This window comes from Hyalella azteca, unplaced genomic scaffold (genome assembly GCF_000764305.2).
Source record: "Hyalella azteca isolate HAZT.00-mixed unplaced genomic scaffold, Hazt_2.0.2 contig13497, whole genome shotgun sequence".
In the NCBI taxonomy this organism is placed as follows: domain Eukaryota; kingdom Metazoa; phylum Arthropoda; class Malacostraca; order Amphipoda; family Hyalellidae; genus Hyalella; species Hyalella azteca.
In genome coordinates this window covers 64,986-88,184 of record NW_025943417.1, presented here as the reverse complement: position 1 = coordinate 88,184, position 23,199 = coordinate 64,986, and the positions used below count along the sequence as shown (strand labels likewise).

Sequence of the window (23,199 nt, the reverse complement as noted above, 5' to 3'; positions counted from 1 at the left end):
ATTAAGAGTGCTGTACACTGTTGATATATACTCTCACACTCTGTCACTCACAGCCATCAGAACTGCACACTACAGCATCTAGTTCTGGTGGCTATGACTATGAGTGTGTGTGCTTGGGTGCTCAAATATACACTCTCACAGCCATCAGAACTGAGCGCTACAGCGCGTAGTTCTGGTGGCTCTGAATGTGAGTGCATATGCTTGAGTGCTCAAATATACACCCTCACAGCCATCAGAACTGCGCACTACACTGACTACAGCGCGTAGGTTTGGTGGGTGCCGGGTGGTGGCTCTAAACACGTATGATTGGGTGCTCGTGCTCAAATATACACTCTCACAGGCAACAGCCATCAGAACTGCATGCTACAGAGTTCCAGTGGCCATCTGCCTGATTATTGTTCTTGCCAAATTTCTTTCATAACAATTATAAAAAATTATACATTATTATCTATAATTTTAAAATTGCTAAAATTTTGTCTTATTATCTTCAAAAAATTTGCCAAATATTCAACATTGAGGGTTGAGGCAAAATTTTACAGCATGCTGGAAACTGGAATGTGACAGCAATAACAGCATTAAGGAATGATATATTTAGAAATGGGAGCCTACCGTATTGGCGTATTCTTGATCCAAATCCAACAAAAAATAGTAAATTATAATAATATATACGGTACATGACTAACATGACTCATGAGTGACTCATGAGTAACATCACTAACATGACTTGGAAACCACAAAATTTCATATCTAATTAAGCAAGGGGGCAAAGGCCAAGGCTGGCATCTTGGCAAGCCAATGAAGCCATAGGCATTCTTTCACATTCATAGGTGACTTCTGTCAAGTTCTGTGTAAACAGTAACTTTCCAGTTAACTCTGCAAACTTGCAAAGTGGCCTTCTTAGAGTTAAACTCTGCTAAAAAATCTGAACTTCTAATTCAGATTTCAGGGCAATGGAATGGACTCTGCACCCTGGTAGCCGCTGCCGGGCCGGCTGCGAGCGGCGGGCCCCGCCGAGCGGGCAGCTAGTACAGTAGTACCTACGTAGTACTAGTATAAGTAGGTACATATCTTTCTTTCCTGAAATTCCTGTGAGACTGGGAATAATTAGCAATTTAGCATTTTTAATAAATAGTAGAAATTTCTAGTCAATATAAAATATTAAACCTTCGTTGGTTCTACGTCAGCCCCGTATTATATATTCATCTTAAAGCATTACACCTCTCTCGTAAGTCGTAAGCGTCTACGGGGTTTTACCTGGAGGCTGGAGCCTGCGGTCTCGACGGCAACTCAACCTGCAGAGGCCAAAGACGAAATATATCTCCGCTCAGCTGCAGGTATACATCCGATGCAACGGACGGCTGGAGCTATAAGCTTCACATAACCGAGTTGTAGGGAGCATGGTTGAACCTCCCTACCATGGTAGGGAGGTTGAAGGGGAAGAATAAATAATACCTCACCAATAAGATATAATGGTCGCAATTCTTCTAACTATAGGGCAAATGAAAAAGAATTGAAAATTGGTATTCAATTTAAATTCCAATGTTTCCAAATTGAATTTATGATAACTATTCATGAGTTCTACTGAGAAGGAGTTATATTTTCAGTTAATTTCGTTACATTCATTACATTAATTGCATTCTGACTGAGTGGATAAAAAGAAGAACATTCTACAGAGAATTATTCAATAGATTCCTATGAACACTACAATAATTTATAACTTTAAGAGAATGTATGAGCATAAGTAGCGATAGTCGAATACAGAATGAGCTATCTGCTGCCTCAAACTCTAAAATCGAGGAAAGATCAAGTCTAAATTAAATCAATAGATTAAAATTGCCGGAAATACTTGTAACTGATGAGTGATGAAAGTATTGTGCAGTCGATAAAAAATCTCGAATGCAGGCAATAGCAGATTGCATATAAATATTTTTTAGTGTGTACCAGCGTAGGTTTTAAAATCTGAGTCGCAGTTAGAGTTACGGCACTTGTGAGGAGTCGGCGCAATGACGTCATGAAAAAGTATGTCTATTCTGAGCTGCTGGCTAAAGGCTGTGTTTGTTCCAGGCATCTTTTACTTTTTCATGATGTACTCATAAAAATGAATGGGTCTGATTGTCCGAATAGTGGATCTCTTTCCACACGTAACCAAGGTCAGGAGGATCGCCGCAAAAGTAAAAAAATCAGGGCTATTTTGGACAAAGTTCCGCTCATTTTTTTGCGTTCATGTAATGTTACACAAACGGAAGAAAGTTATTTGAAATTTTCCCTATTTTTTCTCGTGTAACCTAACACAATTGCTGCAAAAATGAGGCTGACGCTTGCACCGGTTTTTTTATATTGTGAAAACACCGCTGGCCTCAAGAATTTCATATATAAGTAAAACCATCAAAACAACCAAATTTGGTCGGATGATTTCCAAATCAAAAATTTCAGAAAAAAGGTGAAGTTCGAATAACCATTTATCGAATAACCATTTAAAAATATCGAATAACCATTTTTAAGCGGATAAAGTCTATAAACATTGTCCAGACAATGTTTTCGTTTATTTTTCGTTCATATTTTTTCAGATATGAGCATTTAATTCGATCCTCTTACAAGAATAATGGTATGCAGTACGTATGAGCGTTTGTTGGCAGTTCGGCCTGATCGACACTGCTGGAGATGTTTTACCATTCTATAAAGTGGTTAGCCCATCCCCCTCATTCTGTTGTGCGCCTTCACTCCGAACGTGTGTAATTCAATTTTTGATCACATCCCTGTAAATTTGGTAGTTCAATAGATTATACATGTATTTCAAAGTTTTAAAATTTATAATCTAGCTGACAATTGAAACATTTTCATAAGAAATATGACATTTCTGGCACTGTCTTCAATATCTCATTCATGATCAATTTGAGAACTCGAAAAGAAATAATATCTATTGTAGAATAAAAAAAAAGATAATAAGAATGCTAAAAAATAACAGATTTAATTAAGTGTATATATAGGTTTTCGCCATGCTTATAAACTGTCGGCTGTTGAACAGTTGCAGCTAAAGTGTAACTGCATGCATGTTAAGAACTTATTTTATGCGTTAACATACGCCATTGTTGAACAATAACGGCACCAATATAGCTGTCTGTGTGCTTGGAACAAAATTGTGCACATTTCCTTATTAACGTCCTGAACAATAACGGGTCCAAAAAACAGCAAGCACAATATAATTGCATGGAAGCTCAGAACTTTTTCGCGCGTTATTTTACTTAATTGTTGAACAATAACGGCTTCAATGCAGCACAGTAATGGTGTGCATTGAATACCACGAGGAACGATGAAGCATGTGCTTGGTGACGTAGCATGTGGCGAGCTTCTGGCAACCGACAGAGCCTGAAACCCTTGAAGGTTTCTGTCTAATCCCCTTAGGTTAATCACCTCTCCTGAGTCACCGCTAATCACCCTATATAAAGTGAGGGACTCATGCTTCTGATACCTCAGTCCAGGCCTTCGGAGCCTCCACGCAACTTCATCCACCTATTTTTATCAGTGTCTTCACACAACTCCAACCAGTAATTTTTATAGTTCCCTTGTTTTTCTTCTTTGTTTTCCTTCCGTACGTTCATGAGTTGTATGCCTTGAGATGATGGTTTATTTGAGATAAATAATTACATTAAAGAATACCATAAAAAAACTTAGAATCATATTTCTGCCAAAAATTATACTGAAACCTTACGTTTTGATTTGAAGATAAAATACAAATAAAAATGTTCGTCATTTGACTTCTTTCTGATACGTAAAACTTTCTGTAAATTATGTTGTACATGCTTATTTTAGTTATTAGAATGCTATCATTAATATTTTTATACATACAATTTCTCCATTTTTATTAGTTTAGCATCTTTTCGTTTCACGCGTTTTCAAAATTCAGCTGACGAGTTATTTTCTAAAATTTTGAACAAAATGTTTGGTCGAACATGGAAAAATCAACAGAATTATTGAAATTGGATTCAGTTTTGGACAGAAAATAGATCCGTCCAATCATGACATCAGTATTTATCAATTGGATATAAAAAGCTGATGGCAGGAGTAAGTTCTGAAGTTTGCACCGACTACCTGCAATTGAATTCATGCAGTCATGAAGTATAACGTGAATGACCTCCGTTTAAAATTATTGTTATTGATCTAATGGCTTGGCACCAAGTTATCTCACTTTTCAATCTCTATGCTACTATCCATAAATTTCTATGCCTATTCTATCAGACACAATAATCTATGTCCATGCTGCTAGTGACAATTTTTCATGCTTACTCTCAATTTTCTATGCAACTAGTCACAATTTTCCATTTTTCATGTATATAGTCCCAATTTTCTATACTACTAGCCAGAATTCCCGGCACTCGTTGCTCCTGGTGTAATAAAGATCTCGTCGTGGTAAGGTCCTCGCGTCAAGATGGTGGTGCAGTTCAAAGTGTTCAAGAAGGCCTCGCCTAATGGCAAGCTCACACTCTACATGGGGCGCCGGGACTTCGTCGACCACGTCACCTCCGTCGATCCCGTCGGTAAACTCACGCCCTATTTCTCAATACTCTAGCGATGTCAGCGTTCCTTAGGCCGTTAGACTTGTTGCCAATTATGTACATCGCAGAATATTTACAGATATTTTCAGTCTCGAACACGCAACTCGTTGCATCAATTTTGCGTTTCTTAACCACCTGGCCACACACTGTGTGTTTATTGAAACGAGCTGACGTTATAACTTGGGTTGGGTATATTTATTATATGTGATTTACAGCTTTAAAAACTGAAGTCTTATTTCAGATGGCGTGTTGGTTGTAGACACGGACTACCTGCAAGGGCGACGTGTGTTCGGGCAGTTGGTCTGCAGCTTCAGGTATGGCCGAGAGGACGACGAGGTCATGGGCCTCAGCTTCCAGAAGGATCTTTTCTTGGCTTCGGAGCAGATTTACCCGCCAAAGGAACTGGAAGCCACTCGTCTTCAGGAACGTCTTGTGAAAAAATTAGGAGCCAATGCTTACCCATTTACTTTCAAGATGCCGCCCAACGCTCCCCCTAGCGTCACCATCCAGCCAGGCCCCGATGATGAAGGCAAGCCGTGTGGAGTCGAATACTACATCAAGATCTTCGTCGGAGACTCTGAAGAAGACCGCACCCATAAGAGGTGCGAGATTTGTTTCCATTAATTGTGTTAAAGGATTCCGTCGAATTTGAAATTTTTATCCGTAGATTTGGTGGGGGCCTCTGAAGAAGACAGCACCCACAAGAGGTGCGAGATTTGTTTCCATTAATTTCATACGAAGAATCTGTTGAATTAAACAATCTAACCCGAAGATTTAGCTTTATCGTCCTTTTGTAACTTGCTTAAAAGTTTTTCCTTTTTCTTGCAGGTCGACGATTGTCTTGAACATTCGCAGGATCCAGTTCGCCCCCACCAAGACGGGACGGCAGCCGTGCACCATCGTGCGCAAAGACTTCATGCTCAGCCCCGGCGAGCTGGAGCTCGAAGTGAACTTGGATAAACAACTTTACTATCACAACGAAAAAATCACTGTTTACATCATTATTAGGAATCATAGCAACAAAACTGTGAAGAAAGTGAAGACTTCCGTGCAACAGTCGACTGACATTTGCCTGTTCTCAGGAGGCCAGTTTCAATGCACCGTGGCCAGCGTCGAGACTCAGTGAGCGGTGGTTCAGTATTTAATATTTTAAAATATAAATGGATCTTAAGAAGTGCCTCTTAAGCCTCAATAGTACCTCTTATTTTGCGCAAGTACTAGCATAATCCACTGAACTTGAATTCAATTTGCCAATTACAACTTGTTTCTCTCCAAAGTAGGGTTGTTCACAGCCATTCTAAGCTGCAGTTTTTCACAAAAGTTACATAAATTTTTCACGAGGAGAATTTTTTGCTGCAGGGAAGGGTGTCCCGTGAACCCGGGGTCGTCGCTCCAGAAGGAACTTCAGCTGCTCCCATCCCTGGACATGAACAAGGACCGCCGGGGCGTGGCTCTGGACGGTCACCTCAAGACGGAAAATACCAACCTGGCCTCTACCACGCTGTGCGTTATGTCTACTTTATTGTTTCTACCACACTGTGCGTTATGTCTACTTTATTGTGCCTACCACGCTGTGCGTTATGTCTACTTTGTTGTGTCTACCACGCTGTGCGTTATGTCTACTTTGTTGTGTCTACCACGCTGTGCGTTATGTCTAGTTTATTGTGTCTACCACACTGTGCGTTATGTCTACTTTATTGTGTCTGCCACACTGTGCGTTATATCTACTTAACAGTGTCTACCACACTGAGCGTTATGCATACTACAATATTTGTCCTACTGTATATACGACATTTCATGTTGTCTCTCTTTCTGAGTTTTACTAGTACCTATGCCTCCACTTTGTGTGCCATGTATACACTGCGATTTATTCTCACTAACTGAACATTAAGTCAAGTATATTGTATGTTTACAAAATTTTATCTAGTGTCAACGTTATTCTGTTCTATGCCAGTTCCCCCCAGTTTGTTCAACGAATTTTAACCCATTTTGCTGGGCCAATCCATATTCACTGTCAAGCTAGTATGCACATCAATCGATTCTGTATCTGAGAATATAAATATGTATTAGCATTATGCTGGGTCCCTGTAATCCACTAAATTACTCCCTACCATATATTTGTCCAATATATAATATTTATGTATTGGACTCTAATATGAAAAAGTTTTAAACCAGGTTGGCTAATCCCGAGGACCGGGACATGTTCGGCATGATCATCTCGTACAGCGTGAAGGTGAAGCTCTACCTCGGGGCCATGGGTGGCGAGGTCACTGCTGAGCTGCCCTTCGTCCTCATGCATCCCAAAGTGAGTCTTACATTTTACTGTTAATTTTTGTTAAATTAAATTTAGCAGTTAAATTTTTATTCAATAGCTGGTGAGCAGTTGATTTTTGAGCAACTGTTGTTTGTCAGTAAAACGTTCATAACATTGAGGTCCCGCAATTGTGGGATCGAGTGTTGACGAACAACTGGACGAAGAGCTGGATGGAGAGTTTCAGTAGGACCTCAATTTAAGTTCCTCGAGTATCATCAAGTGCATTATTAATACAACTGTGAATCGAGCTTTTGGAAACGGATGAGGATAAAAAAATTCAATATTGTTCATGTTCAAAGATAAACAATTCTATTGCACTTATAATCACGCACAAAATCTTTATTATTATACACGCATACAAATTCGCAATAACTGTGAATACATGCGAAGTTTTTCTATATTTTATATTCAAATAATAGAAGCAATTCCATCGCCCTATCATCATATACTGCATGTGACTCGTTATACTAATACACCACTATATTATATAATTACATAAGACTTTTATGCTACTTACATTACTAATTTGTAATAATCATGTTCAGCCTGATCTGCGCCGCATGATGCGTGCCGACAGTCAAGCGCAGGTGGAGGCCTTCCGGTCTGATAGCTTCGGCGCCTCGCTCGACATCGACGCTCAGGACGGCTGAACTTCGTCGGGAGAAACTTGCGCGCCGTTTGGTTATCCCATGTGAATGTGTTTACTGAATTGAGCAAAATTGCGTACCGTTTGGTTCTCTTGTGTGAAAATTGTTTACTGAATTGAGCAAACTTACGGACCGTTTGTGTCTCTCGTGTGAAAATTGTATACTGAATTGGGTCCTGTTGGTGTCACTCTTGATGTCTGATGATAAGTATCGCGACAACAGGAAGATTCATTACAAAGTTTTTGATTTTTTCTTTACATAAAGTTAACGAAATATATCTCCTTAGACGCTATATTGAATAAATATATCCAAAAAATATATTTCGGGGAGACAATATATCAAATATTAATATTCCAGAGGTTTCCCGCTAAACCCTATATGTGTAAATCCACATCTCTGTTCATTTTCATTTCCCCGAAGCCTATTTTAGATTATTTATTTTTGAGATTATTATTACTATTATTGAGATCATTATAATATTTTTTGAGATATATTTGAGATTAACAATTTGTATCCATTGAGAAATTTTATTTTTGCAACTTAATAACATAATTTTTCTTTTGATTAATAATTTTTGAGTTAACGCTCTGCGACGTAAAGTTTGAGCGTTACGTGAAGGCACTCGGACCAATATTGACGGACGACATGAGGCATTTTGATTATTTTGGTTGAACGATGATAATATAAGTGGTTTTCATTAATCTTCGTGTATAAATAGATTACATGAACAAATTTGTTGAAATACTCATGGAAGCGTAAACTGGAGTTAATAATATTATTGATATCAAATGTAATTCTTGTGTTAAATTATTTATAACGAGCACGACCCTACGATACGACTTGCCTTATTATGGGATTAGTAAAATATAATATAATCATGTAGTAACAAAATCGAAATATATTCCACGCAGCTGTAAAGCGGGACTTTGACACCTCTATTCAAATTCGAATAAAATTATAATCGAAAATTCGTTATTATTTTACCTCAAGAAAATCCTTCTAAATGTGCACACGGTTTATGGCAGGCGTGTCTCTTATAATGTTTGGCAATTACTTAAATTTGCCTTAATATCCATTTAATTCCCTAAATGATGAATATTCGGAATTAGAGCGTAAAAATTGAACCTGTCCCAGCTGGCTGATCGTTCGTAGCTGTCATACTTCATGTAAGGAAAAGGTTTCGATTTATTTCATTTAAAATTGTTTTTAATAGCGGAAAAACGCTACGATATGTCAGTTAATCTGCACTCGATGAAAATTTATTCAATGTTTCTCCAAGGCTGATACAGTGAAGACATCCACACAGAGCGTTTCTACACGAAGTCCGCAGGCTTCTGCAGGGTTGCGTGCAAACTCCTGTATGATCCGTCCAAACCTGCGGCAGGAGGCATGCAGGATGCATGCAGACTACTGCAGAAAGCCAACAGACTCCGGTAGGGGGCATACCGAACGCATGCAGCAAGCTTACAGGACAGTTGAGCCAGTGAAAGCTGTTCTGTGGCTCCAAACTGGGAAGAAATTCAGGTACATGAAAGCGCACGTAAAAGTTTTTCTTACCGTAAAGCACTCAAGAAAAACACGCCATTGTAACAAGTTTCCCAGCTTTTTACCTGCAGTTTCCCGAGAAAGGATAACCGGCAAACAGTTTTATAAGAAACTGATTTTTGACATATACAACAGGTCTCATACTATTCATAAATTGCAAACTTTATATGAATCGACTGAAAAAAATAAAAATATTTTCCCGCAAATAGAACACCAGACTTATTTAAATTCAGAGCGCAGTATATTTATATAACCCTAAAGATTGTTCGAAATTAATACCTAACTAGAGATCTTCCACCATTTGTTATCATAACACAGTATAAATGTACGTTTACATTACTTTGATTATTAGCACTACTTATTATAAATATGTATGAAAATTTGTGTCATTCGTTCTCATGACACAGTAAAATAGATTATTGTTAAATAACAATAAATAATGAACTCGAAAATTTATATTTATTCGTACATTAAGCGGGTAACGACGAATTGTTTGCAAAAAGTAATTTCTCTGCCAGAATAACTATAGTGCAGAAAATAGTTTTTCGAATTAAACCGATTGGGTACAAATAAAAGGCCACACCCACGAAAAGGCTTTAAAAATGCACGCGCTGCTAAATAAAGGCGATTAATAAAGAGAAAGAGAGAACCGGAACGAGCAAAATATTCGATTAATAAAGAGAAAGAGAGAACCGGGGTGCGCCGATCGCTTGGAAAGCAGTTCGTCGAACTGGTCTTGGTAAATGCCAGCCGCTCCACCACTCCCATGCATACGCGCTTTAAATTTAATAATTATCCTGAACGAAAAATACAACTTACGTTAATTATTTAAGAATAAAAAATCATTTTTTAGTAGCATTACTGTTTGAAGAAAAATCGCTCACAGGCAAGTTTGTGTTCGAAGGATGTGCATTTTTAACGATTGCGGTGAAGATATGATGAGTAATAATTTATAACACAAATTAATTCACTCATTGAAATTTCATAAATTTCATCTCACGGGTGGATCATTAATATTTTAATAGAATTCTGCTACTGAGATAAGAGTGTTCCGTAACTTCTTGCATTTAATAAATATGAAACAGAAACAAAGTAAATAAGTGCGCGACTCTCTGGGATATTAATTTAATTTAAAATGGAATCAGGCTCATTTCATTGTGCACTTTTTTTAATTTATTTGTAACATTAATTGCATGGGAAATAATGCCAAGTTTCTTACAACATTACAGATTTCATTTGTTCATCTACATTTAAAATAAAGCGACGGCCCAAAAAGTGAAGAATGAGGCCAGCAAGCAAGGTGTAGATGCAATATCCGGTGTTATGGCATGACCATGCATGCTGTGAAAACTCGCTAGGTAACTGATAATTGAGAAATAAAATTTAATGCAATCTAAAACTGAACTTTGAATCCATTATTTATTCGGACTCATTAAGTGGTCTGATTAAATTTGTGAAAAGTCATTCGGCAATTGCACACGCTCAGCATATATAGCCCCAGAGCAGGACGAGCAGTTCAGATTTCATGGAAAGTCCTACCGTTGATTGAGACCCGGATATATATATCATATATTTCCTGGTATATACGTAATTACGTATAAAATATATATATCCAACAGAGCTCTAGTTTCGCCGAAGAAGCTCTGTGCCAGTGACACGATTAGCGCAGGTTGCAATATATGACCTAAAAAACACTTTCATTGGATCATGCCATTAATACTTCTTTTTATTCTGGTATGATAAAAAAATATTATGCTGTATTTACAGTAAATAAGAGTATGTTGTAAAATTTTGCTAAACATGTATGACTTTGTTTTTGCCTTTTAAATTTCTTATGTTTTTTAAGTTTATACAACTTTTCTACTATATCCTTTAAATTCGTTTTCCTGAATATACAATATAGATTTATATAAAAACAAGATTACCATGTAAGAATCTATTCTACTTAACCGACGAACTAGAAAAGTAAAGTAGGCAGCAGGAGTAGGAGTATTAGGTAGGATGTGCATACAGAGAGCTGAGAGAATAGGAGTATAAGGTATAGGAAGTTCATTCTCCCCAGGAGTATTAATCTCGTGTAGTATGACTCCTACTAACTCCTCCTATTCAAGGTATACGAGGAGCATGAGTTGATAGGTGAGTGAGAAGTGTTGGAAAAAGCAGGATTAAAGGATGTTAGGCATTAGAAAAAGTAGTAGTAGGAGACATTCTGAATAACATTAGGACCTAGTCCTTTAGTGTTACGCAGGAGCGGCTGAAGCTGCAGGCAGTTAAATATATAGGAGGTGCCTCAGTGGTCCGACAGTCGCGTCCAGTCTTGCGGTCTGGCAAGACACAAAAGCTGACCGTGTCGTATCTTTCAAAGCTGGCACTCTGGCAGTGACACTCGTGCATTGATCTTCTTACTTTAAATTTATCATCCGTTTCTTATTCGCTTCGATTATTCAAGTGAAGTGTTATTAAATATAATAGTAGACTTTAGGAGTGATCGCGTTTAAAGGATCGGCGACGAGAAACTGAGTAAGGCCTTAATTTGTTGTTGAATTGCAAGTGTGACATTAGAAGATCTGGTAATTTTTCCTGATATATTTTCATTTTCCAATGAACTTTAGCATAAATAAAACTAATTCATCAAATAACATTGGTATTTGTATTGCACAAACAAAGGGATTTGTTTTCAATCCCGTTTAAAACAACATTTTTACCTTCAAATGCAATTTCGCTTCAATTAGAAATCAAGCTTACCAGTTTGTTGTACAAATTAAATGGAAATATTGCTCTATTTAATCTGCAACGATTTATGTGTACAAAGGTTGTGGAGATCAAATGATAGAAAAGCATTGGTCTCGATTGAAAAGCGTTGATTTTCTATCGAGACTACTTCTTAAATCAGAGTAATAGCAACGAACAGCTGATCGCAGTTTCATTCATTATGGCACTCCATTGTCAGGATTTGGGAGCTACTTTGAAATTTCAGCAATTTTTTGTAGAATTTGAAGCGTAGATGTAGGTTCAACCTTTTATTCTACATGCTACGTGTATGTAAAAGTTTCATTGAAAATCAGGGAGTACATTCTATTAAATATTTTTGTCTGTATTTTTCAATGAGTCGAGCGATATTTCTTGCTGGAGCTGCGAGATCAAACAACGGGTTTCCAAATTAATTTGCCAGCGGAAGCAAAAAAATTGGTGCGTCTCAATAAAAAAATAAGAAAAATGTCAATAAAAAAATTCAATCGAATATTCTTTTTGTCCACAATGCAGTAAGCCTAAGTAAGTAAACTGCTCGTGCCGGTGCAGCGAAATAGAAAGCGCGCGAGGGCGAAAGTGACCACCCACGAACCGGTTCAGATTATCTTGATTAATCGAGATGAAAGCGTTGCTTGGGTTCTAAATTTAGTATATAAGAAATTAAAAACAAAGAAGATGGGACAAAAATTCACCATATCTATATCAAAAAGTGTTCAGGATATTTTTCAAACGTAAGTCAAGCTTAAATGGAGCACTCCGGTTTTATCCTCTTGAGATAGTAAACTGATATGGGCCTGCCATGCTGTGGAGGGCCTGCCATGCATTTCATGCCATGCATTGCACATTGTGCATTTCAAGTTAATTTGTGTTTAATTTATGAATTTTTGGTTTATTTTGTTTTATTTGATTTGGTTATGGTGAGTTGCAGGCATATTTACAGGCGTATTAACTAATTGAATGTAATTTTCTGGATTGTCGAACTGACGATGGAGCTTGATTCCGAAACATTTTCTTTCATGAAAATAGCTAGAAATTTAAAAGCGAAGAAAACTACACAAAAATTCAGCATATGTCTATTGAAAACGTGAATAGAGATAAGTTTTCAATAGAGATATTCTGAAATTTTTTGGAGTTTTCTTAGCTTTTAAATTTCTAGTGAATCTGCGATTCAAGCAATTCAGTGACATTCATTTCCATGAAAATTTTGTAAATTTTTGTGCCATCTTATTTTATTTAATTTTTGTCAAATTTGTGATATAAGCAATCTAATGATCTTAGTAATTGCTAAAAGATGCTGCAAAGGTTACTTTTTTATCTCATTTAAAAAACCCACGATGTATCGAGAAATGCAATTAATATTTCCAAATTGCCGCCGCGAATAATTTTCCACGTACATTGATAAATTTCTAGCAGATAACCATTTGACTTAGTTACCTCTCAACTTGAACTCTTTAACATTGCTAATGCTATTTCATTTATCGTCATTAATATTCGCCAATTGAAATCAAAATACTTTTAAATTTTAGTTACGAAAATTTTCCTAATGTTAGAATGGACCAATAGTGTGGTATATAATTAATCCCAGGAGTCAGATCCTTTCGCAGGATTGGTATCAATTGTTTATTATATTCTTCAAATGTTGATCCTGTGAAGCAGGGGAAAATTTTTTCTGTTCAAATCTGGAACGTTAATGGGGTGGAGTTGCATAACGGAGGGTTTGGATTAATATCTAAATGGGCTAAAGATAATGGACTTGTAATGTATGCATACATGTAATGCATGCTGTACCATACATGCAATACATGTAAATGTGTGTAATATTAATTGACGTAGGCCTGATAGAATCCCAGCGTTTAATGACAAATTTCAATTACTTGCGTTGGTTATTCGAAAACGACTCAATAACGTCGCCCTCTAAATTGTTGAATTTTTTTTTTCAGAAAAGCATCTTGAAGCTCGGAGAAATGTGGGTGATCGCGATGACGGTGTTTGCCGCGTGTGGTCTGGTGAGTTGCTTCAATTATTTTCCCTAATTTTTGCGATGTATTATCCAAAATTTGCTACATTTTACACTCCTTACAAAACGTGTTTATATCATAAGACTGCTATTAAAATCTTATGAACATTTCTTAACATTTCTTATGAAGGGAATCACCGCTTTTCTAGAATCGAATTTTTTTTTCACTTATTCTGGAGAAAATCGACGATCATTGAAATTTTGGGGGCGCAGCCGTAGGCACAAATTTTATTCTTAAATAAGCCCTGGAGCCAACGTCTAGCTTCACCATGCATTAAATTTACTCAGCCTTAGACCTAGAAGCCGCAGACTACACTTGAACTCCGTAATCCAGACAAGCGACACGCTGCCGTAAGATAGCGCCGTGGGTCTCCAGCCAATGCTCGCTCATAAGCAGGCATGCAGTTCCCCATCCGGCTGTACCTACTCCGGCCTAACCTCTTCTGGCCTAACCAATTCACGCTGTACCGGCTCACAACCTTCTGCAGCCAATGACTGGCTCTACCAGCACACTTGAACCGCCTTTCTAACTTCTTGCAGCCAATGAGGTTAGGTTAGGTCCGCTCAGGTTTGTTTTGGGTGAAGAAAAGTTGCATCTTGTATAGGTTAGGCCTGAAGAGGTTAGGCAAGAGGAGGTTTGGCCAGATGTAGTATGGTCATGTTTACCTGTAGCAAGCTTATTTTGTGGCAGTGGATATCCGGCGCTATTACTTTGAGCACTTGACTTCATAAGCCGTTATGCACTCTAGCGTTCTTACCTATGGAACGGAATATGAACTAAGTGTGATGTTTGGCAAAGCTGGTCTCCGGCATGTGCCCCGAAATTTTCACTCCTAGGATTTTTTATGAGAATTCATATTTTATCTTTTGTTAATTTTCACGTGTTAATTTGGTTGATATAAAGCGTGCAATATTGCGCTTTTGTCGTTGCGTGTTCGAGTCTCACAGACGGACAGAAATTTTTAAAAATTCTGTGCAGTTATCCTCATTGTATTTGCAGGCCAATGCCTTGAACAATTGATTCATGTTCATTTATTTATTTATTTATTACTTTAAATTTCTTTATTTATTGATTCTTTCCTTTAGTAATTATATGTGTCCTAGAGGTTTCATCAAGTGCAGTCTACTATGAGGTCACTTCTTAGTTCGATATTCCCCTAATTCTCAAGTCACGTTTATTATGAATGAACGTAATTTCTAAGTCATATGGATGGATGCGTGTCCTGCGTCTGTACGTTGTTCACTGTACAGGCTGGGGTGGCTGGGCACGGCAGGCTGATGGATCCCATCGCACGGAACGCCATGTGGCGCGCTGGCTTCCCTAATCCCGTCAACTACAACGACAACGAACTTTACTGCGGGGGATTTGTCGGTAAATTATAATTTGTTTGATCTTATGTTCGGTAATCAATCTTTTCTTTAATCTTACTTTCGGTAATCAATCTTTTTTTCAAACTTACGTTCGGTAATCGATCTTTTGTTTGATCTTACGTTCGATAATCGTTCTTTTGTTTAATCTTACGTTCGATAATCGTTCTTTTGATTAATCTTACGTTCGGTAATCGTTCATTTCTTTAATCTTACGTTCGGTAATCGATCTTTTGTTGAATCTTACGTTCGGTAATCGTTCATTTGTTCAATCTTACGTTCGGTAATCGATCATTTGTTTAATCTCTCGTTCGGTAATCGTTCATTTGTTCAATCTTACGTTCGGTAATCGATCTTTTGTTTGATCTTAACTTCGGTAATCGATCATTTGTGTAATCTCTCGTTCGGTAATCGTTCATTTGTTCAATCTTACGTTCGGTAATCGTTCTTTTGTTTGATCGTACGTTCGGTAATCGTTCTCTTTGTTTAATCATACGTTCGGTAATCGATCTTTTGTTAAATCGCACGTTCGGTAATCGTTCTTTTGTTTGATCTTACGTTCGGTAATCGTTCATTCGTTTAATCTTACGTCCGGTAATCGATCTTTTGCTATATCTTACGTTCGGTAATCATTCTTTTGTTTGATCTTACGTGCGGTAATCGATCTTTTATTTGATCTTACGTTCGGTAATCAATCTTTTGTTTGATCTTACGATCGGTAATCGTTTTTTGTTTGATCTTACGTTCGGTAATCGTTTTTTTATTTAATCTTTCGTTCGGTAATCGTTCTTTTGTTTGATCTTACGTTCGGTTATCGTTCTTTTGTTTAATCTTACGTTCGGTAATCGTTCTTTTGTTTAATCTTTCGTTCGGTAATCGATCTTTTGTTAAGTCTTACGTTCGGTAATCGATCTTTTGTTGATCATACGTTCGGTAATCGTTCTTTTGTTTACTCTTATGTTCGGTAATCGATATTATGTTTGATTTTACTTTCGGTAATCAATATTTTGTTTGAACTTATGTTCGGTAATCAATATTTTGTTAAATCTTACGTGCGGTAATCGTTCTTTTGTTTGATCTTACGATGAACTTGAGTTACGATCTACCTTCTGTGGGAAGTTCAAGTTGCTGCTCTTCGATGAACTCAGGTTGTCATCTACTGATATCATAACGATTTGATCCATCAGTCCAGTACCGTACTATAACTATAACTATAACTCGTATTTTAACTACATTGTATACTCGTATTGTAACTATATAACTCGTATTTTAACCATCACTCTATACTGCTTTATTGGTTATATGAACAGTTTATCCATCCACAGTTTCAGTGGTAATATAAATATTTTATTCCTTAGGTCCAGAATATTATGAATATTTAAATATTATATCCTTAACGTTCAGTGCTATATTGGGGATAAAGATAGTTCATCCTTAAATTCAGGAATTATATTGGTAATAAGAATATTACATCTCTCAGTCCAGTACCAGCAGAACGGCGGCAAGTGTGGCGTGTGTGGCGACGTGTGGACGGAGAAGCCGCCGCGCTCGCATGAAGCGGGCGGCCTCTTCGGCAACGCCATCATCGCGAAGCGCTACACGTCAGGCCAGGTAACTGAAGCGCTACACGTCAGGCCAGGTAACTGAAGCGCTGCACGTCAGGCCAGGTAACTGAAGCGCTGCACGTCAGGCCAGGTAACTGATGCGCTGCATGTACATAGAACTATAATTGCAGAATTACTCTGTATGTTTAATTCTGGTGTTCTATAACATTTAATTTAATAAAGTTAATATTAATATTAATAACTTTTTAATCTACGACAGGTAATCGACATAGAGGCAGAACTCACCACAAACCACATGGGCAACATGGAAGTGAGGCTCTGCCCCAACAACGACCCTGACGCGGCCATCACGGAAGATTGCTTCGAAAAGTGCGCATATCTCATTTTTGCTTTGAAAAGTACACATATCCGACTCATTTCAAGTAATTTTTCACACTCATTGAAATGAGTAAAACCTTGTCCAAAAGCGATACCCTAACTGCCCCTGTGTGGGTCATACTGAAACAGATTGGGCCCGAAAACGGCTAATCAGTGGTAAATGCAGAATGTATGTCGCTGTTTCTGCATTAGACCCCATCCATTTACATGCAAGCATGTTAAAAAATTGTTCATATAATTGTAAAAAATAAATTCGCCCAAATAAGGGCACAAATTTTTACCACCACTCGAACAACGAGCAGACATAGATAGCATTGATACGCCCTGTTGCCGAGCAAAACTGGGCAGGGTGGCCCAGTGGTTAAAGTTCAGAGTACCAGGATTGGAGCAGAGAAGCGCGGGTTCGATCCCAGCTCTGTGCGCCAGTTTCTGGTCAGAATCGGCAAGGAGGCCGGGCGGTTAAGCATAGCAGAATTGTAGCAGTGAGTTGCGAGTTCGAGACCGCAAAATGCTGTGAATGTTCTGCGATGTTAAGAATCGGCGACAGGCCTACGGCCTTGGGTTAAAAATGAAACTCTATTAGGACTCGCTTGATTTTTAACCTAGTCTAAAAAATAATTTCTATCGGTCCAATGATTGGTTACTATCACCACACGGACAAATGATGACTCACTATCACCACGCAGGTATCTGCTGGGACTGGCAGATGGATCAGACTCCGTTTTCGTCATTCCGGAAGGTACGAAGAAGTCGGAAATTTTTCGTTGGAAGGTCAAGCTTCCGGAAGACGTGACTTGCAGCCACTGCGTCATCCGTTGGAAATATTTTGCTGGTAAATTCGTCATAAAATATTCTAGAAGCATGGAATTACCATGATAAATAGGTTTATCAATGTTTTGTGAATCGGACACCAGAAATTCGTTCCTGTGATTAAACTTTTCCCCTTTCACAAGATGAATTTTCCATTAAATTTTCGTAGCTCGGAAATATTTCATTACTCTAGAAAACCCATTAATCTTTTCGCCATATTTATGAAGGATTTAATGTAAACTACTATTTGAAAATGAACAGGTAACACGTGGAGCCCGTTTTCCTTTTAATCTAACACCGTGTATTGCCGCCCAGGTAACACTTGGGCCGGTGTTCCGTATAATTTTACTCCGTATTATCACTCAGGTAACACGTGGGGTAAATGCGATAACGGGTCAGAGAGCGTGGGCTGCGGAAACCAAGAAACATTCATCAATTGTGCTGACGTCATCATCAACTCTAACACGGCAACTGCAGCGGCGACGTCAGACTTCAACCCCTGGGCGCTGTACTCCAGCAGAGATAACGTGGTTCAGAATGTCAGCGCTGAGGAGGCTGCTCAGCAGGGGCTCAAACCGCTCATCATAAGGTATATATAAGATATTGCAGCTATATATTGGCCATTGTGGTATGTAACGGGTATGTACCTGTATGTCAGGTAGGTGTCAGGTATGTATCAGCCATAATAGCCAATAGGTTTGCATCAGGTGAGCATCAGCCTTTAGAGGTATGTATTAGGTAAGAGAATCAGGTATTTTGGGTATGTATCAGGTATGTATCAGCCATTATATTTATGTATTTGGTATTTATCATATGAGTCGTTGTAGGTATGAATCAGGCGTGAATCAGCCATTGTATGTATGTACAGCATCAGCCGCAGTAGTTCAGTGATAGTCATTTATAGTTGCTGGTGGGCGGCACTTAATAGGTGCATGTCGAAGGTGGTGCCTCAGCTTGACTGAGTATTTCAATGTTGGCCCCACGAAGATAACTTGCGTTGCTTGCACCGTAATCGTGAAAATATTGGCATTAAAATGAAAATTGAGTAAAAATATATCTGTAGAGAACTTAGGTCTATTTCATTAATCGCTATCAATAAATCATCAACAACTTCAGATTTGTGAGCATTGATTTTATAATGAAATATTTAATGACTGTTCAGAGCCCAGCGCTGCATACCAATTGACCCCTTCCATAACGTTGCCAACATGGACATGTGGTGCATGATCAACTGCCTCAAGTACCCTCCTAACTGCCACCCCAGCTACTGCAAATGCGTGTAAGTAACTCTCGATTACTTTCTAGTAAATGACTGTTGTTAAATTATATATACTGAACTGCAAATGCCTGTAAGTAACTCTTATAATTACTTTTAGATAAATTTCTGTACGCAACAGATGTTCAATGTGCTTGTGATGCGAGCGAGTGCAGAGTATAAGTTTGATTGTAACGATGGTTGATGCTTACTGCCACGCACCCTTCGTCCAAGTTAGCATCTTCGAGATTCTTTAGTTTCATTGTACGCCGAAAAGTATACTGGAAAAATTGATCCAATTATGAATGAATTATGATTTATGAATTTCCCTGCAGACACGACTGCAGCGCAGTGGGGGAGTTCGCCCTGATAGAAGACGCTGACATCTGGTGCCATCAGAACTGCCTCAAGCATCCCTCCTACTGCCCTCCGGAGCGCTGCCACTGCGTCTAAATTAAGTCACACTTCTTCATCCACCAGGGGCCGTACTATCAAAACTCGCTTAAATACACGTAGCGGCCTAAGTACACGTACAGGCAATTACACATTGCGGCTCATGAATACGTCGTGGCCCAAATAAACATAGCGGCCTAAGTACACGTAGCCGCCGATTTTTCCCTTATGATAGGTATGTTTAGCTTGTAAGCTGCCAGGGATTGGCTGACGGAGTCGCGAACTTGTAACTTTTATTTATAGTGCGGCCCCTGGAAACTACATTCTGTTTTTTTCCCTAATTTGAAATTAGACGAACAGTTTACTGCGTTAACTGGCTGTAGAATCGCGGAGCTCTAGAACTTCTAACATCCGCTCCTACTCTGCTTTACACAAGTCTTGCTTCAATATGTCTTGCTTACTGTATTACTGTAACATTTCTTAGTCATGATCGCTCTCACCTACTGTAACAATACATTTATTGCTTCAACAATCCAGTGACAAAAAAGTTCTCATATGGCGAAATGAGTAATGCTGACTTTATCTTGGTTTTAGGCGCATAGTTTTTTAGTTATATTCAAGGGATTTAATAGAAGCTATAGATATAACATAAAAATAAATGAACGACTGAGAAGGTGAGGTTTGCTCAGGAAAATGTGGGTTGAAGCTGTGACTTGAATAGTGCTCAAAAGTTAAGCTCTTTTTTTATCACTTTATCACTTCATATTTATTTATTTAAATAGTTCGTCGGCGAATACTTATATCTAGTATGAATAATGGCAAGACGCCAGAATTTATAAGTGTGAATTTTACAAGACTTTTAATTATACCTACAACCACATGTCTGCAGTCATGACCAAGCTGCCATGCCGCAAACCTGTCATTTTCGTTTAGAAAAAGATTTGAATTTCCGAGTGATGCTAAGAAACAATTGTATAACATTGGATATACGTAGGTAAATGCACGATCATTTTCGTGCGCTCGATCACACCCTCACCACATGAAAGTCAGATCTACCAAACGAGGTCTGGAGGTCTTAGAAAGTATAATATTCTAATGCAAAACTCAGAATTTAGCTATCAAAACAATAAAATGTTAACAAATTTAGGGTCCACAGAAAAATTAGGAGTTAAAATTAAAAAAAAAGCAAAAATTTACAGATGCATTATCAAATTGGCAAAAACTAATTTTTCAAATATTCTGACAACGATTAAATTTTTCCCGTTTATACTGAAAAGCGTTCTTCAAAAAATTGCCGGCCGTCATACCAATAAAGCCGGTCACTCTAAGTTGATCGGCAGCGATACGAGCAGAGAGGAGGTCCGTGGATTTTTCATGTACAAGGACCAGGTTCCTTCACGTATGTCAAAAATGCCTGCGAAGAGAGTTCAGGAAGATCAATTCTACACAGACCGCAATAATTTGAAATGTTACCGGCGATTCATTTACATTCATATTTCGCCGAATTATAATTATTGTCTACGATTTTGCAACCGAAATGTTATTATCTTTTATTTATAACCTAATAATTATTATTTATAACCAAATAATCAAAGTTTATTATTCCCGGCACTGTAAAACTTAAAGGGAAATGAATAATACGCTCCTTTAGCAAACCTGTCTAAGCCATTGAATTTACAGCAAATTCTGCAGTGATTTATTGATGGAAATTTGTGAAAACGCAAAGTGAACATAGACTGCAAGCAGAGATTACGTCATCCTGCTGAAACAAAATAATAAATTTGGTGATTCTGTTACAATGAAAATAGAAAGAAAAACAGTAATTCAGTAGAAACAGTAGTAATTAATTTGGAAGGAATGGAATGAATTACCTACAAACAACAGGTATAATTCTATAGAAAGAAGTGTTTGCTTTGGTGGGAAATAGGATTAATTAATGAAAACAAGTGTTACTAGATAAAAAAAATGTTACTTGATAAAAAATAGTGTTGCTTGTTAAAACCGTATTAATTGGAATAAACAAGTGTTTCTTGATAAAAACAATATTATATGGTTAAAACAAATGTTTCTTGGTAAAAACATTGTTACTCAATAAAAACAATGTTTCTTGATATGAACAATGTTACATGATAAAAATAAGTCTTATTTGATGAAAAACGTTTGATCTGCTATTGAAACAATTGCTACTGGCACAAATAAAAAATGCCAAAAAAAGTCGACAATGCAATTTTTACATGGGCTAATGATTACTACGCACCTAGCGTGACGCTAGAGACACCCTCCTGCCCCTCCCAGAAGATGGGGTATTCCGTATCCTAGGTACGCACCTAGCGTGACGGTAGAGACGCCCTCCTGCCCCTCCCAGAAGATGGGGTACTCCGTATCCTAGGTACGCACCTAGCGTGACGGTAGAGGCGCCCTCCTGCCCCTCCCCGAAGATGGGGTATTCCGTATCATGGGTACGTACCTAGCGTGACGGTAGAGACGCCCTCCTGCCCCTCCCTGAAGATGGGGTATTCAGCATCCTGGGTATCTGAGAGCAGCTCCAGCAACGCAGCCCGGCAGTCGGGTTCTGGACACGCCTGGGCGCGGGCATGGCGATGGCTGCTGCTCGCGTCCTCGTACTCCAGGTCCTCTGGCACCGACAGCCGCAGGTACCTGGAAAACAGCTGCAAGTTAAAGGAATTTACAGGAGTTGGTAGAGTCCAGCACTTGTAACATGTAAGAAAACAGTTGCAAGTTAGGAGAATTTACCGGAGTTGGTTGAGTCCAGCACTTGTAACATGTAAGAAAACAGCTGCAAGTTATGAGGATTACAGGAGTTTGTCAAGTCCAGCACTTGCAACATGTAAGAAAACAGTTGCAAACTAGGAGAATGTACAGGATTTGTCGAGTCCAGCACTTGTATAACATGTAAGAAAACAATTGGAAGATAGGAGAAGTAATAGAGCCAGCAATAGGGCACATCAAATCGTTTGACATGCCCAACCGGGCATTCTTTAAGCGGACCTACATAGATGAGAATTGAAACCTCACATCTTTCCATTGTCATCTATGTTCGTTTGTTCCAATTGTCATTTATTAGTATAGGTTGGCAGAATTTCTTCTTTCAAGCAGGTTTCATTGAAGACCAGAGAATTTGTTTTATTCGCAATTTTCTTATTAGTTTTTTCAATATATCGAACAATATTTTTAGTTTGAACTGGCAAATCGAAAATCAGGTTACCGATGGACATTTTTATTTCGTTAACGACGTTTCGAATGTTTCTATCATTCATTATCAAGTTAAAAGGCGCATTGAGTGATGAAATTACGAACCAGCTCTACGCCAGGCTGCAAAAGATCTCAGAGATAACGACCAAATTGTGATCCGTAAAGCCGACAAGAGTAATTTGTTTGTTATTTTGGACAAAACTGAATATCTATCAAAAATCAGCGACATTCTTTCCGATGACACCAAATTCTGCCGCATCGCACGAGACCCAACGGAACAACTGCAAAGGAAAGCTAACAAACTGATCAGCACTGCCAACTCCGTTGTAGGGCCTAGAAAACTCACGCCTATCGTCGGAAGTTACTCTCCCGGGTATCTCTACGGAAACG

The 23,199-nt window shown here is 38.3% G+C and overlaps 3 protein-coding genes across 7 annotated transcripts in view; 2 read left to right on the top strand and 1 right to left on the bottom strand.

Moving 5' to 3' along the window:
* The first annotated feature begins 3,482 nt into the window (after window positions 1-3,482).
* LOC108665677 (arrestin homolog) lies at window positions 3,483-7,964 on the top strand. Of its 4 annotated transcripts, none has more exons than XM_018152451.2 (7): window positions 3,483-3,545; window positions 4,413-4,535; window positions 4,795-5,155; window positions 5,382-5,675; window positions 5,913-6,056; window positions 6,729-6,858; window positions 7,413-7,964. In XM_018152451.2, exons 2-7 carry the CDS (start codon window positions 4,427-4,429, stop codon window positions 7,515-7,517), a joined length of 1,143 nt encoding a protein of 380 aa, XP_018007940.1. In that variant the 5' UTR covers window positions 3,483-3,545; window positions 4,413-4,426; the 3' UTR covers window positions 7,518-7,964. The 4 variants fall into 4 exon arrangements, with proteins under 4 accessions (XP_018007940.1, XP_018007942.1, XP_018007941.1 ...); XM_018152453.2 differs by having other exon boundaries at window positions 4,397-4,535; XM_018152452.2 differs by having other exon boundaries at window positions 4,358-4,535.
* Window positions 7,965-11,369: 3,405 nt separating this feature from the next.
* Window positions 11,370-20,447, top strand: LOC108665675. Its single transcript, XM_018152450.1, has 9 exons — window positions 11,370-11,579; window positions 13,751-13,816; window positions 15,079-15,199; window positions 16,676-16,806; window positions 17,020-17,129; window positions 17,825-17,970; window positions 18,315-18,537; window positions 19,111-19,227; window positions 19,539-20,447. The coding sequence occupies exons 2-9, from the start codon at window positions 13,775-13,777 to the stop codon at window positions 19,654-19,656; spliced, it is 1,008 nt and encodes a 335-aa protein (XP_018007939.1). The 5' UTR covers window positions 11,370-11,579; window positions 13,751-13,774; the 3' UTR covers window positions 19,657-20,447.
* The window catches only part of LOC108665674, a 13,729-nt gene continuing 7,159 nt past the window's right edge, over window positions 16,630-23,199 (bottom strand). Inside the window, exons 8-10 of one of the 2 annotated variants that reach the window (XM_018152449.2) lie at window positions 22,064-22,254; window positions 20,904-21,010; window positions 16,630-16,902 (exon numbers count right to left, since the gene is read on the bottom strand). In XM_018152449.2, coding sequence (XP_018007938.1) covers window positions 20,916-21,010; window positions 22,064-22,254 — 286 coding nt within the window. In that variant the 3' untranslated portion in view covers window positions 16,630-16,902; window positions 20,904-20,915. Of the gene's footprint in view, window positions 16,903-17,712; window positions 21,011-22,063; window positions 22,255-23,199 lie in introns of those variants that run through there. The other variant, XM_047883701.1, reaches the window with a different exon arrangement.

Coding starts and splice junctions, on each gene's coding strand:
- LOC108665677 (XM_018152451.2), top strand. CDS start 4,427: ATGGTGGTGCAGTTCAAAGTGTTCAAGAAGGCCTCGCCTAATGGCAAG. Junction 4,536..4,794: donor CACCTCCGTCGATCCCGTCG/GTAAACTCACGC, acceptor GTCTTATTTCAG/ATGGCGTGTTGGTTGTAGAC. Junction 6,859..7,412: donor TCGTCCTCATGCATCCCAAA/GTGAGTCTTACA, acceptor AATCATGTTCAG/CCTGATCTGCGCCGCATGAT.
- LOC108665675 (XM_018152450.1), top strand. CDS start 13,775: ATGTGGGTGATCGCGATGACGGTGTTTGCCGCGTGTGGTCTG. Junction 17,971..18,314: donor CCGTTGGAAATATTTTGCTG/GTAAATTCGTCA, acceptor ATTATCACTCAG/GTAACACGTGGGGTAAATGC. Junction 18,538..19,110: donor CTCAAACCGCTCATCATAAG/GTATATATAAGA, acceptor ATGACTGTTCAG/AGCCCAGCGCTGCATACCAA.